The 15,996-nt window shown below is 35.3% G+C and overlaps 2 protein-coding genes across 3 annotated transcripts; one reads left to right on the forward strand and one right to left on the reverse strand.

Moving 5' to 3' along the window:
• Nucleotides 1–1,840: 1,840 nt before the first annotated feature.
• Nucleotides 1,841–11,647, forward strand: ABCD2 (ABC transporter D family member 2). Of its 2 annotated transcripts, none has more exons than XR_011213070.1 (10): nucleotides 1,841–2,147; nucleotides 2,218–2,413; nucleotides 2,501–2,568; nucleotides 2,857–3,183; nucleotides 3,303–3,467; nucleotides 4,325–4,553; nucleotides 8,460–8,698; nucleotides 9,405–9,723; nucleotides 9,805–10,296; nucleotides 11,095–11,603. XR_011213070.1 is itself a non-coding variant. In NM_001366439.1 (10 exons), the coding sequence occupies exons 1-10, from the start codon at nucleotides 1,947–1,949 to the stop codon at nucleotides 11,278–11,280; spliced, it is 2,202 nt and encodes a 733-aa protein (NP_001353368.1). In that variant the 5' UTR covers nucleotides 1,866–1,946; the 3' UTR covers nucleotides 11,281–11,647. The 2 variants fall into 2 exon arrangements, 1 of the variants encoding a protein (NP_001353368.1); NM_001366439.1 differs by having other exon boundaries at nucleotides 1,866–2,147; nucleotides 10,025–10,296; nucleotides 11,095–11,647.
• Nucleotides 11,614–15,673, reverse strand: LOC101256561 (putative clathrin assembly protein At5g57200). The gene is made up of 15 exons (XM_010315796.4): nucleotides 15,449–15,673; nucleotides 15,252–15,321; nucleotides 14,797–14,894; nucleotides 14,496–14,634; nucleotides 13,903–14,030; nucleotides 13,730–13,822; nucleotides 13,589–13,639; nucleotides 13,449–13,514; nucleotides 13,294–13,359; nucleotides 13,115–13,195; nucleotides 12,944–13,024; nucleotides 12,665–12,847; nucleotides 12,476–12,551; nucleotides 12,280–12,401; nucleotides 11,614–12,201 (listed from the first exon to the last, which is right to left on the reverse strand). The coding sequence occupies exons 1-15, from the start codon at nucleotides 15,527–15,529 to the stop codon at nucleotides 11,764–11,766; spliced, it is 1,773 nt and encodes a 590-aa protein (XP_010314098.2). The 5' UTR covers nucleotides 15,530–15,673; the 3' UTR covers nucleotides 11,614–11,763.
• Nucleotides 15,674–15,996: the final 323 nt, after the last annotated feature.

Consider the following 15,996-nt stretch of genomic DNA (forward strand, 5'->3'; position numbering starts at 1 on the left):
TAGGCTTGTGGACTTGTTCGTTAGCTCACTTTTACCTTTTTGAAGCTTGAGGTGTACTATATCTCTCCCTTGGAGCATTCGTCAATGAATGAAAACTTAACTAGCATGAAAAGCGTAATACAAAGACTAATAATCTAAGAAGAATAAAACTTTATCTAAATGCACATAACTAAGGAGGAACATCCATATTCAAAACGTAATTCATAAGTCATACATGCAACTTATATTCAAATGCATATATTCCTGAAGCAATTAATTGAGCTAAATCATATCTTCAAAAAATTAGACTTTTCTTAAGCATGCATGAGGAAACATGAGAATGAATAAGACAAATGAAATCAAAAGAATGAATCACGATCTTAAAAAATTATTACTTATGAAAAAAGAGTCTTTCTCAAATAATGCCATGAAGATTATTTATGGGGAGTCAAACAATAGTTACATGATTTGTATTTATTATCAAAACAGACATTATTTATCAGAGATGACAAAGGAGAAACCTTCAAAATTAGTTTTTTTTTATTGACTATGAAGTCAAATAAGACCTAATGAGAGCCTTAAAAGGGTGCAAAAATTAACAAAACTATAAAGAACATGAAAATACTCGACCGGCTTGATTAGTATAATATTTTTTTAAAAAAAAAATTAAACTAACTCGATTTACTCACTTTTTCTTCTTTCAAAAACAACAGAAAATAAAAAATCATCTAAGTTCGATCGTTTAGATATTTCGTGATATTTTAAATATAATTGATTGAACCATACAAATTTTACTTAGAAATAATAAAAAAAAGTCATTGCACTTGATCAATCTTGTTCAAATTCTGATCAAACTTTTCAAAAAACTGATCAATGAAATGTTTTAATTTCTAAAAAGTTGATTTAGCTCTATCAACTTTTAATTTTTCGATCTTTAGCTCAATTAAGTTTTTCCTATCATTTAAAAAAAAGCGAATTAATTTTTACAATTTTTTTAGTAATCACTATTAATTTTAAATTTATTATATTAATTGAATTAAAAGTGCTCCACTTTAATAATTATATCGATAGAGGATCAAAGTAATCTACTTACAAATAGAGCCGTCAATATGGGCTAGGTTCGTTGGGCCAACCTAGCCTAATCCGAATTTAGTAGGGCTGAGTTAAAATTTTTGGAGCCCATTTAAGAAAAGGTTTTTTAGCCTGACCTGAATAAGTCTGTTGATCTGAAGGACTTGAGAAATATCGGTAGGGCCGGCCCGTGGGCCAATAAAATTTAATTAAAAAATATAATATAATATTAAATTTAAAATTAAAGAGAGTCAAAACTCAAAACAATTAAGTTAATATTTCTATTTAGATATTTATACTTAATTGAAAAAACTTAATATTTTTTTTTTGTTTTTTGAAAATGGTAACTTAACTTAATAAATATTTTATAAAAACAATTTTATTTGTGAATTTGATTAACAAGTAGTAATATTAACATCATATAACATTATTTTGTTTATATTTATGATAACATTTTTAAATTATAATTTAAATTAATAATTAAATTATATATATATATATAATTTTTTAAAAAAAGAACTGGCCCGACAAAGTTGTATTCCACGTACTTGTGGGTTGAACCGATAATTTTTCGACCCATATAAAAAATAAACTAGCCTAACCTGACTTATAAAATACCAAAGCCTATACAAATTAACCTTGATAGAGTAGACTAGACCATATTAACAATTCTGCTTGCAAATAACTTGAAAATCATGACTAAAAAAAAGTGTAGAATCAAAGAAAGAAAATGTAACATAACATTAACATATGTCAGTTACAGTGAAGCTATTTTAGTTTTAATCATATATCTAAAATTTAATGCGCATTTCATATGGACCGCGCAAATCAAAGAGTATTTTGGATAAGAAACACTGAAAAAGCGCAAGTAGAAGAACAGAGCAGCTCCTCCATCAATGGGGACCCAAGCAAAACTAGTTCTAGAATCTCCTTTCTTCAACGTCTCTCCTAATATTGTTAGCACTTTCGATAACAATTCCAAGTTCAGTCATCGCTCATCCTTAAGGTTTCAGGCAATGACCACTCGACGACGAGTTTCATTATCAACAACAGCAGCAGCAGCAACAACAACTCCGCCAGTACCACCACCCATTCAGGTTCCTCTTTTTTTCTTTTTCCTCATCTGAAATTCTCGCCTTAAATCGATTTATTGCTAAAAATAATCAGGATGAGCAAAGAAAGCCGCCGGATCTTCAATCACTTATGAGAAGGTTCTGGAAGGTTGCTGTACCGTATTGGTCCTCTGATGATAAAGTTCAGGCGAGATTGCAGTTAGCTGCGGTTTTTGCCCTTACTTTAGGAACCACTGGTATTAGTGTTGGCTTCAGTTTCCTCGGCCGTGACTTTTATAATGCACTTGCCAGTACGATCTCTTTCCCGATTTTTCGTTTTGTTGTTTTCGTTTTAGAATTTGTTGTACTAATTATTCCATTGATCTAACTTTGCGAAGACAAAGACCAAGAACAGTTCACCAAACAACTGTTATACTATCTTGCTGGTTTTGCTGGTGGTATCCCGGTGAGATCATTGCTCCATATTTTTTAGGTATAGCTCCTTGTAGTCTTTTGCAACCTAGTTTGGATACTTGGTATTCTATTTCATAGCCAACGGCACAGTGGTGATAGTACAGATTAGAAGGGTATCATGCCTTCAGTAAAAAGTATACCTTGAAACTTTCTCTAGAAGGAGCACTACCTTTTATCACTATGTACATGTGCATGTGTACTAAACGGGATGAGGTCTTGTGATTTCCAAGTTTCTTTTTGTAGTACATTTTCTAGTTTTTGAGCTTTATGTATTTTGCAGTTTTTTGTGTTGAGAGATTATGCACGAGAGAAGTTATCTTTAAGGTGGAGGTCTTGGATGACAAGCTATTACATGGAACGGTATCTGAAGAATAAGACATTTTACAAAATTCAGTCACAGTCTACCATCGATAATCCAGATCAGCGGATTGTTGACGATTTAAGTTCCTTTACAGGAACAGCTCTCTCATTTTCATTGACACTCTTCAATGCTGCTATAGACTTAATATCTTTCAGCAATATTTTATTCGGTATCTACCCACCACTTTTTGGTGTGCTTCTTGCATATTCACTTGGTGGAACAGCTCTCAGCGTCTTCCTTGGAAAGGTGCTTTTTCTGCTTTCATATTTCTGTTGAACCTCAAAGTAATACATCATTAAGATAACTTCGAAGTTGCAAGACTTCTTTCGGAATTCGACAAATGATGGGAATTGTGGTTAATTCAGGGATTGGTGAGTCTCAACTTTTTGCAAGAGAAGAAAGAAGCAGATTTCCGCTATGGTCTTGTGCGCGTTCGAGAAAATGCTGAATCAATTGCATTTTATGGAGGGGAAGAGAATGAGATGCAACTACTGTTAACTCGTTTCAGAAGTGCTTTTGAAAACCTTAATGTACGGAGGCCTTAACAGTTAGTTTGGTGCTACACCTCTCTCAGTTTTTGCCTGCATTGAAGCATATCATGTCACATTTGTGATTCAATATATTAATTCTGTTGCAAAAAATTGTTTTATGTCACACACTGAATAATGCTTGTCTGAGGACCAATATTATTATTAGGTGAAGAAGTTGTAAGTTCTTTTCTTTTTCATCTCAGTTTGTCTAAACTTATATAATCTTGTTGGGAGCAAGTTCCATTTTGTTTAACATGAAAAAATTGAGAGTACGTCCATATTTGTAAAAGTTGAGACTCTTCGCAGTTGATCCCCACCAAGGATTTATCAATTATTAATACATCTATCCTGTTGATTTTAACATTATCACATCTATCAACTGTGCTTCACTCCCGAACTAATTGGGAGTTGTATGAATCCTCTGTGTTTCTTCTCTATCTGGGCACACAGATGCTTCCAAGTTTTTCTTCAGCAAAAGGATGCATTCTGATTTCTTGTCACCATATTGACCCTTTAATTGCCTTGTGTTTTTGCCAGCTAGGATTTTTTTTCTATGTAGATCACATTTTCAAGGGTAGTTTAAAATCTTTTAAAGATGCGCTGTGATGCAGGCAAAGGAGTGATCTATTTGAGTTGTGTCTTTATATGATATTTGCAATCTCATCATCCCTAATTAACCAGAAGCAAATAAACTAACTCCATATACCTTATATTAGTATTCCCTTTGAATGTTTTTGACTTTCTTTCATGCATGTTGATGCCTTTTGAAAATGTTTGGTGCTTTATGTTATTTAATTTTATATTTGTTTTCGTAGTGAATTTTAAAATTGATTCTCTTGCTTTTGATAATTTGGCAGCAATTGTTGATATCTTCTAGAAATCTGGATTTCTTCACCAGTGGCTACCGCTATCTTATTCAAATTCTTCCTGCTGCAGTTGTTGCACCTATGTACTTCTCTGGAAAAATCGAGTTTGGGGTTATTAATCAATCCGTGTCCGCTTTTAATCATATTCTTGGTGATTTCTCTCTCATTGTCTATCAGTTTCAGGCTTTAAGTGCCTTTTCAGCCGTCATTGACCGACTAGGTATGTTATTTCTGGATGGTGCATTCTTCTCCAAGTACATTGAAAAGGTTACTGAATATACTGATATTAAATGTAATCCCTTAGAGGAGCATCTGCCGATCCATTTTGTTGGAGGGAGGGAATATACGTGAATATCTGGCAATGTGAAGGATCTTGACTTTTTCTTGGCTGATATGACGTGAATTTTTTTGATTACACTGTGTTTACATTCTTCATAGTTTATTTTGCTGTGTTGATTATCTGACCAACCCAATTAGCATCTCAAGTGCCTAATGTTACTAGTTTTTTCTGTTAGTGCCAAAAGGGACTGTAATAGACCTAGACTCTGACCTTTGGAATTGCCAAAATTTGTATTACTGGTAGGCTTTACATAGATGTCGGATAACATGGGATAGGTTACTTGAGAAACTTGACCTTCTCATAAGAAAGGTCTTTCCTTACTTTCTTGTCACCCACAGAAATTTTTACATCCTACATGAGACAGTGGAAATGTAACATTTGTCTTGGTCTACTCTAACTACCCTTGGGTTGGGTGAGTCACATGATTCATGACAATTTGATATGGGTTGAAATGAGAGAGGCAAAATGGAAGGATGGATATTGATGATTCATATAGTTGATCCCAACTTCTTTTTCTGGGATTGAGGTGCTCTTTTTTTCTGGTTGATGAGGCTTTAGCGTGTCCCAGCTGTGTAGAACCAAAACAGTTGGGGTTATAAGGGTTAAAAGCTAGTTGGATGCAGATTTGAATCAATGCGTTTTATGTTTTTGCAAACCCTGCTTGGGCAAGGACTCGCGATACTATATCCATTTTATATTATGAACTTCTTATTTTCCCACGACAATTCCCTAGTTGTCTTTTGATCTGTACTTGTTTTTTTTTTCACAAGGTATGTTATTCCACCGAAGTAGGACAATTTCCCTAGTTGTTTTTTGATCTGTACTTTTGCTTTTTTCTTTTCACAAGTAAGATATGTTATTCCACCGAAGTAGCACCAAGAAGGTTCTAAGTACTGATGATGCAAAAGCTCAATGTCTCTTTATAAATGAAGGGAGAGGGATTGTGATAGAGCGATAACTTCATATACATCTATTTTTTTTCACCATAAACCTGAAAGAAATAGGTGCTTGTTCTATGTGTGTGCATATGGACATCTTTACCTTCAAAATATCTTTGATTTCTCTCTAGCCTACCCAAAATGCTAGCTGCAATTCTATCCCAATGTTTCTTTTCTTCTCGATTTGTCTTGTTTTCTCAGGCATTTCTGTTTTTATTTTTTTTGAGAAAAAGGGTAACTTTGTATTCACACAAAAAGTTCATCATCCAAAATGTGATGAATAGGAAACTTACATCCCAGAGCGTGGTGAGCACCACCCCCGTTTGTGTACTTTTACAAGTTCCCTTTAAAATCAACTAAATCTACTGTCCTCCCTACCAACTCTTGTTTACACCAAAAAATAGAAGGCTTATACACTTCATCTTTATCTTCTGTATGTTGATTTTCTGATCTTCAAAACACCTATCATTCCTTTCTCTCTCAGAATCCACCATATACAAGCTGGTATTCTCTTCCACCAATCTTCTTTTTCTTTTGCCTACTCCTGAACAGTGATTCATCAACTCCAAGGTTGTCTTGGGCTGCGCATGAATCAGCTAACTCCTAGTGGCTAATATGCGCAAGAAACGGTTCCATAGGCTTGTGTCAGTATCGCAATGGAGAAACAAATGACTGTTGACTTCTGCTTTCTGTTCACACATAAAACATTTGGAACAAATCTGCCATCCTCTTTTTTGTAGTGCTTCATGGGTGAGGCCAGCTTTCCTGCATACTGGCCAAATAAAACAAGTCCTTAGGGTTTACTTTTGGCGTTCCACATTGCTTTCCAATGCTCTGTGTCTCTGTCTGTTGCTATCTGTTCAGAATTGAGGTCCCAGTAGCAAGACTTGACTGTGAACTGGGCTTTGCTGTGTAGTTTCCAGATTGGTCATTAATTCTTTTTTCTTGTGTTTGTCTTAAGTGATAAAGTAATCTTTGTAGCCCAAAGTTCTTTTCTTGTCCATTTTGTCTTGTTTTCTCTAACATTTCTGTTATTAATATTTTTTTTGTGTTATTAAGTGATGAAGTAATCTTAGACGTTAAAGATACCAAACAGTCCCTTTTTTAAAATATCCATTGCGGTTTGATGATTGATTTCTTCTCAAATGTGATATTTCAATTAAGAACACATCAATGTATTCAAGTTTGAATTTATGTTCTATTGTTTTGTAACAACAACATATAATCTTATTGAAGCCATTTATTTCTTCCTTTTTATTATTGTAACTACGGGAAAGACTCAAATATACCATTGAACTTTGAGAAAAGGCTTATTATGCCTTTCGTTTAAAGTTGGGCTCATTTATGCCACTGCCGTTCAACTTAGGGCATATTCATCTCATTATTTTCTAACGGGCTGGTTTTATGGTTTTAAACCATTTTCCCATGTGGGCTCTTATTAGAGGTTCACGCCGCCAAAATTAATGGAGGCACTGTTGGTACTGCCACGGATTCAGAAAAATGGATTCGCTGGAGATGCACTCATTGGCGCCACTACATGGACAGAGTTTGAGGCTAAATCATGGAATGCAGATGTAATCTTCTGTAGAATTGAAGATGATGAAGAGTTTTACTCTCCAAGAGAATCTTAGATGGCAGAGAAAGTTTGATCGGAACTGGATCGGCGTCAGTAGGGCTTTTGCCTCCATTGAGGTGAAGAGTTTTGGTGGGTTGAGCTCATCTTCTTCATACTCGTCTTCCAGTTCCACGTCGGGCTCACCAGTTAGGTCTTTATCGCTGAGCATTTCTCTGCTGGTGATTTTAAGTCCAAAAAATTCACAGTCGAAGTCATTGGATCTACTTGTTGTTCATACTGCTCCGCCACCTCAGAATCCTTATCCTCCGTCTCTTCCACTAGCAGATTTTGTGCCGATATTGGTCATCAACGGGGAATCTGATTCAATATCTCTGCCTAGTTCATCATCTCTGAAGAGATACTCAAGCAGAAGTATTGATAGGGCATAATTAATATTGGCTGGTTTAATTTTGGTGACGTGAACCTCTGATAAGAGGCCACATCGAAAAAATGATTTTGCAAAATCATCAAACCGGAGCGTTAAAAAATAATGGCATGAGTGGTCACTTTGTTGAACGACTGTGGCATAGGTGAGCCCAACTTTTAACGGATAGCATGGATGAGCCTTTTCTTAAAGTTCGATAGCATATTTGAGCCTTTTCCCTAATATCTGCACAACTAGGTTAAGGTACAGAAAATTGATAGCGTTGCCAGCTTGCTTTTGCGCTAAAGCAGAAAGTGGATGCCTTCAATTCTGGGAATGCAAAAATGATGACATTAACGATGTTAGTAATGTGGCTAAATGCTTTTAATTAGCAATTTCGGACTATTTGGTGGGGAAGTCTTATATTAAGAATCGAGAACTAGTGCTGAGGAAAATGCCTAGTAAATCAAACTTTATGCTTGAATCCAAGAAGAAATCTTGAATCATTACTGGGATTGCACATATCATGGTTATGATATACTATGAAGGTAATATGGGAATAGGAAAACTAAAATGTTTGAATAAAAGAAGCTAAGCTCGTACTGTCTTCAGTAGTTAATATATATAAGCTATAATTGCTTGCACTATAAGATTCTTGAGAGAGGATGTTAAATGCAATCTCCTCTCTTGTCATATTATGTTATAAGTTCTATGACTTTTCAATCATTTCTTACCTGAAATTTTATTTTCTTCATCTTTGTTTCTTCTTTTAGTTTCCAAGTTTTGCTATTTCCATCTAACATGACCCACTGCCCTAAAGCAGTAATAAGCATTCAGCAAACCATTTTGACACCTTTAAAAATGTGCAGGTGAATTTGATGATGTTTTGGATAGCAACAGCAAAAAAGGTGATCAAGACTCCAACGAAAAGATCCAGCTTAACTTTTGCTTAATAAGTTCTTCCAATGGGCTACACTCGAATGGATCTATGCCTCTTTCCAATCGTGTAAAATTACTTCATGTTGAACACTTGACTGTACAGACACCAAGTGAAGCAACTCTAATTAAGGACTTGTCTTTTGAGATATTTGAGAAGGATCACTTGCTGGTGAGTTCTGACATGTCCACTTTCAGCTTTTATGTCATTTGTTGCTTTATTAGGGAAAGGAAAAAATTGTACTGTTAATGGCAATTAATATATTAAGAGGAGGGGAGGCCTAGGGTGATGCATATTTACACATCACAGGCAGAATGCAAGTCCTGAAGCATGGCATATAAGGTCAACAAATTTGTTTGTTAATATTCCATCCTGTCTTTAAAGCAATAGTCTACGACTCTGCGACTTGCTTAAGGCAATGAGTGATCCTTTGCTATTTTTTGTTCTACCATTAAGAGAAGAATTGTATTCATCTGCACCTAAAAGGAATTTGGTAAGCAAAAGATCATTTGAAAAAAATTATAGATACAATGATCGATTTAACCATCTAGACATATGATGTGCACATAATACTATTCAAAGTCTCCAACTTCTTATTTAACAATATAATGTATGAACAATACAATATATTATACATGGGGGAAGTTGAAAAAGTTGTTTTATGGGAAAGAAGTGGACAATCTATGGTATTAAGCGTGAATAGGCGTTCTTGGGATGTATTAAGCAAATAGCTCAAGGTGTAAAACGTGCATGGAACAAATACTCCAGTTTTAGAGGTGTTTCTCCCTTTGACAGAAGGGGTGTTTATCAGCTTCCTTGCCCCTAGATGAATACCAATCTCCCTTTCAAATGTTTCTGCTAATGGTTCTTTTCACAGGTTACAGGACCAAGTGGAAGTGGTAAAACTTCATTGCTGAGAGTGATAGCTGGTCTTTGGAGTTTCGGGAATGGAGCAATTACAGTTTATGTCCGACCCAGAGGAGACCTGGAAATGCTGCACTCTCCAGATGTAGTTTCTCATCAAGTGGCTTCAACTAATGAGACCATAGGGGATTCCGCAGGACGTAGAAATTCCGAAGGTGTAATTTTTCTTCCTCAAAAACCATATATGGTTTTGGGAACCCTTCGACAACAGTTGTTGTATCCTACATGGACCGAAGATTCAGATAACTTGTCAGATGATGCTAAACAAACTGGTATGACATCTAATGATCCATAGCTTGCCATCATTTTCTTATGCCATTGTTACGCCTTATAGGTTCTCAGTCTCATTACAGGTTGTCATTCCTCATATGGCTCATCTCTGTTGGCACTTGCTGCTTAGTTATTCTTTGATTCACTTCTTTTGGCTCTTATACAATGTGAACTGCTTTATATCCGATTCCTAAATATACTTGCGTGTAGATTTCTATGTGGTGCTCCCAAGTCGTTTTACCTATTGGAAGAATACTATTTAAAGATTCTATCTGGTGAATTTTTCCAACTGACAATATACAGATTCTTTGCCATTCTTGATGCGTGCACGGGATGCAAGGTGTGTGAATGATAGATCAAAGAAGCCTACATCAGAGGATCTACTACAAGTTCTCAATGATGTATCCCTTGGACACTTGTTATCTCGTTTTGACGGCCTAGATTCAACACATGAGTGGTCGAGCGTTCTATCCCTTGGCGAGCAACAGCGCCTTGCCTTTGGCCGCTTATTGCTTTCAAAACCAACTTTGGCTCTGTTGGATGAGTCTACTAGTGCTCTTGATGAAGCCAATGAGGTAATTTAATGATTTGCAGATGCTATTTTGTTTGCTGTCCTATTTTGTAGTTCATTTAGTCATGTGGATTGTATTCATTCATACTTCAGATTAGTACACTTCACTTTTCTGGGGTATAGGTATCTGTCCATACAGGCTGGAATCATATACAAATAAATCTTGCTAGTCACTAGTCATACAGGCTTAATAAGTCACAAAGTTTATAGTACCTCATTCCAACGTTTTAAAAAGGGAAGTTGAGAACTCATGAGCTTTCCTTGGTGTGAGGCAAGCTTGAAGTGCCCGAGTCCCTAGACAACTATGGGAAGTAAAAGTTTAATTGGGCTAATGCTAGCATAGGTCGTACATTTGCCTTGTTTGTATTTTATATATTTGCTATTTTCAAATTTAGTTTTATTTCTTAATATATAAAAAAAAAGGTTGTGGGCTTTTGCTCCGTGCTCAAGGCTTGTGTTCCGCTCCATGATAGGTAAACACTCCACCTCCTCTTGTCCTTTGAAATGCTGCTAGGTCTGTTAAGCTTCAAATTTTTCTATCTGAAGCACTGTTAGGTCAAGATGCACTTCAATTGTAGTCAAGATTTGAAAATCATTTGATCTTCTGTAGTAACATATGAAACCTCAAATTTTACCATATGAACATTTGTTGCTATCTCTCCTCTCAAAACGTTGAACTTTGTTTCGACAATCAAATGGCATATCCAATTCTTCACTCTATTTATTATTTCTTGTTCCCTTGTGTTTGCTTCTAAATAACCGGAGATGATAGAAAAACCTTTGTTGTACTTTGTCTCTGCAGGCACGTCTATATCAGCTAATCCAAGCTGCAGGAATCACGTATATAAGTATTGGCCACCGTAGAACCCTCTACAAATACCATAAAAAGGTCTTACACGTATCTACTGCTGATAGTACAAGTACCCAGCAGAATTGGAGCTTTAAGGACGTAGAGGAGGACCCAATATACAATTTTTCGAAGCAGTAATCATGCAAATAATTTTTTCCTTTAGTACATGATACTAATGCTTGGATGCTAATAGGATTCCACTCTGCTCATGAGGAAGTTTCCCAGAATTTCGTCTTGACTATGCTGTTACTGTATGGTCAATGTGGACTGGACTGGACATGGAAATTATTAGTGAATGCAGCACAACTTTTGAGAAGTACTTGATGAATGTGTCTCAAAATGTCATTTCAACTTTTTCATACAATTAAGAAATGTATGAAATCATATGATAACAATTTTCTGTTTTCTATGTAGTTCGTGTTCTATATGTATGTAATTATATTGATATCTGGTTAAAAGGACAGGTAGATCTAATAGAAAACAAATCTAACAGTGTGTGATATAATAATCAATGAGAAGGAGAACCATGACTGGTTAAATATAATAACTTTTGAAGGAGATTGAGAATTCTTCTAGCCAAAGAGAATGAAAGAATATGATATTCTTATTGAAAAACGACCTCTAAATCAATGGATGGTTTCCCCGTGGTGGCATGTTGTTTTGTGGATGACTGAAGGGATCCCCGAATGGGTTGGAAGATCCCATATACCAGGTTTGTTGAGAATATTGGCCTTGATATTGATGATGTACCATCGACATATTTTGTTGTGGTCGTTGCTGCTGCTGCATCATGTATTGTTGTTGCATCATTTGATATTGTTGTTGTTGTTGCATCATTTGGTATTGTTGTTGTTGCTGCGCCATCATTTGTACGCTTGTTGGAGGGGCTATGTGGTTTGACATTGCAAAAGGGTCATTGTGATTGACTGAACTCTGTCCAGGTATTTCATATCCATACCCATATCCTGCACTATACCCTGCTTGTTGCAGCTGTATTTGCCTTCTAGATGCATCGTCTTGATACAAGCTGTCAAGTAATAGCTTGTCGAATCCCCCAGCCTGATAAAAAAACCATGGTAAAGTAACGATGAAATCAATGCTCACAGTTCTGGAAGTTTATGAATGAATAGGACATACCAATTCTTTATCTGGTGTGATTTGGCTTCTATTGTTACTCGGTTCTGTAACAAGAGCCAATTCCCATCCTGATGATTTTCCGGTTTCACCTACTTGATTATTTGTTGATAGATTTCCTTTGCCTGTATAATATCTCAAATACATCAACTATTAAAATAGAATCACCCTCTTGCTTTACACAAGTTGTGTGTATTACCAGGTGGAACGATTGCTAGAGCCAATGCATTGCTTTCCTCTAATTCTGCAACTCTTGGATCCACTTCATTCAAGCCCTGTCCACAGAGATGAAAAATATTCTGATCAAGACTATTATTTCACACGAAAGAAGGAGACACGAGCCATGAACAAAGATTTCGTCTGTCCCCAGTGAATTTGAAATGCATACCAGCAAATCAACAGGTTCTTCTGTTGATATCAGTGGTGGTATTTCTTCCTTTTTAGGTACTGTTTCCTCTTGTTCTTCAGTATTTTTTACTTCACTAATTTTAGCATCTGGAACTTTGTTTTCACTTGCCTCGGCAACAATTTCTTCAGGCTTTTCAGGTTTCTGCTTGGTTTCTCGATACTCCTGCAGGTCACAAAGGCAAACACTATAACCAAATCGATGAAGCTAAGTTCTCACCAGCCTGTTATATGTGACCGCATTGTATAACTACGTTCTCACCAGCCTGTTATTGGGCATTGAATCCGTTTGAGATGCTTCTCTAATGTATTCCTCCATCGTTACCAGAAACGATGCAGGAGGCTGCAAGTTAAAGATCAAGAATGAAGAGAGATTAAACGAAACGTAATTCATGAAGATTATACATTATCCAAAAGGGTGAGGAAAAAAGACCTGTTTCAATGTAGGAAACTGAAAGGTACGCACTACATCCAAGCCTCTGCAGAAGTCATAAAAATGAGCGAGATGTTCAGCCTACATTTAGTGGAGAAAAAAAAAGAGAAGAAACTTAGATATGTTAACACCATATCTGTAAAAAGTAAGAACATCCAAAAGAAATGAATTTTATCAACCTGTTGTCCAGCTCTTTTGTATATACTGAGAGCTTTTATCGCATCAGACTTTGACATCTCAAAAAACTGCAGGAAACATGAAGTAGCAAGTTAAGTTCAAAAACAGCAATGGTTAATGAGCTGGAGATATCAAAGACACGAGAGGAGCATCATACATAGTCGACAAGATTGATTATCCCATCGTTGATTGCACAATAGATCTTGAAACTTTCCTTCAACACCTACAAAAAGAACAATTAGAGTAAGTTTCCGACATGGTCCATTTCTTGAGCTGGTAAAAGTAGTATTTCTATACCAAAGCCAAGGCATACTGAATGAGAAAGTTATAACAAGCTCCTCCTTCAGGCTGCAAAATTCACCAGTGAAAACGATGATAGTCAGAGAACTGGAATAGCAATGAGCTTATCGCGGCTAAAACAGCAAAGGTTGTTACTACCTGGCAACCAGTTAAGCGATAAAGAAGTTGTTGTAATGCTGGGAGCTGCTCTAGAAGTTCTTCGGCATTCAAAATCCTAGTTCTACAATGAACCTGATGTGAAACTCAGGTTATCTACATTGTTTACATTATGTATCTTACATGAAAATATGCAGATGACTAACAAAATGCACCTTGCTTATTCCAACTGAAGGTTTGGTTGATCTTTCTGCAACAATATCATTTTTCATTGTCCTAAAACACTCTAGTCTTTCCTCCAGAAAGAGTGCATACGTACGTACCCAAGCTGAGCAATCCCAACCTGTGTTTAAAATACGATACAATTGCAATACTAAGGTATCTGAAATAAGGCCTTTAACTTGACCTCAGTTGGAATCTATGCCCTTCAACTCTGGTTATGTACAAATAAACATTTAAACTTGTATAAAGTTGAACAAATAGACACATGAGTATTACATGACATAAACATGTAGGACACTATATAGGATGTAAATTGTCATATAGAACGTGGGTACAAATAGACACTTAAACTCGTATAAAGTTGAACATGTAGACATGTGAGTCTTACATGACATAAACACGTAGGACACTTATAGGATGTGAATTATCATATAGAACGTGTGTGTACTTGTTCAACTCTGTACAAGTTTAAGTTTCTACTCACACACACCAGGATTGTCCGAGGACATAGATATTAGACGAGGTCAAGTATATCAACTTTTCACCCTACTTATAACCATGAAAACATGATACACGATAAGATTACCAAGATGACTTGAATCATCTTTGAAGTTTGATAGTTGAAAAATCTGCCCTCTTTGGGAGCATCGCAATAGTTCCTCTTTGAATGAAGGATCACCGTCTCGCAACACCCTATGAATAACAATCAATGTCTTTACGACAACCTGTGAAAAATATTGTATGAAAATGAGATTAGATATAGTGACAACATGATCAATGAGGATATTCATGAACTCGATCTCATATTGCTCGGGATCGAGGCATAGTTATTATTGTTTAAGATTCAATAAATAATACTAGTTAGTAAATTAGGTAAGAGAACTTACAATCCAATTTCGTGTCTTTGACAATCGTTTAGAAAGTGCATGAATACAATAGGCAACATCTGCTCTTGGGCATGTAATTGATGTTGCCACAATAATTCCTGAAATGTTAAGAAATAACCATATTTTTGTTATATCCCGTATTCAGAATAGTAAACCAAAAATGATTAAGATGTCCATGATAGGAGAAAGAGACATTAATATTATTGGCAATGCCTCAAGGATTCAATAAAAAAAAACTGTGAGTTACATGAGAATTTTAAAACTTATTTTTCTATAAATTTTCATATTTATTTTTAGGAAAAGCCCTATGTATTTCACATTTTTCTGGTAGTGACTAATAGGCAAACAATATTACAAATGAAACCTCATTTTGGATGTATATATAGATGATCACAAATATATAAATTTGGCAAATTTAAAGAGTATAAACAAGAGATCTTGAATAATATACTCACTTGCAATATGTCTTTCTTTTGGAGGGCTCTCAACATGATTGGTTGCTTTGAGAATTGCAATATCTAAATCCTTCAATTAAAAACAAGAAATTAAAAGATCATCCATCTAGAAATACACATTGATTTAGCTTAGCTTTAATTTTTCTTTTTAACGCGCATTCTGAAAACAAAATATTTTTTATGTATATATTACAAACCTTGAATTCACTTTTGACCTTGGCTAAGCCAACCTTTGTTGAATCTTTAAGCTTGCCATATGCTTTTCTAATTTTCTCCATTCAAAATGATTAATTTTTTTTTTCTATTTTGGAAATTTCAAAATCACTTTTTTGGATCAAAGAGATATAGAGATAAAAAAGAGAAAGGAGGAGATTTCTTTATTCTAATTCTAGTTATTATTTTTTTCTCTTGAAAATCACATATTGCATGACATATACTTTCTCCCTTTAAAACTGATTCTTATGCATGGTTATATGCATGGTTTGTGTTTTCAATAATGAAGTTGCATGAAAGGAGGGTTGTAAAATGAAAATCGTTTGGTGAATATTGAGTATCATCTCATCGAGTGCATTTTGGTCTTTTTCTTTTATAATTTACTTATGTACAATTAATTCATTTTATCAATATATTTTTTATTAAAAATTATTTGTGAACATGCTTATTCATTTCATTTTTACTTTTTCAATAAGCACCACTTTCAATGGTTGAACAAGGTGACAACAAAGAAGAAGTATATATTGTCATA

Source organism: Solanum lycopersicum, chromosome 12 (assembly GCF_036512215.1).
Source record: "Solanum lycopersicum chromosome 12, SLM_r2.1".
NCBI lineage: Eukaryota > Viridiplantae > Streptophyta > Magnoliopsida > Solanales > Solanaceae > Solanum > Solanum lycopersicum.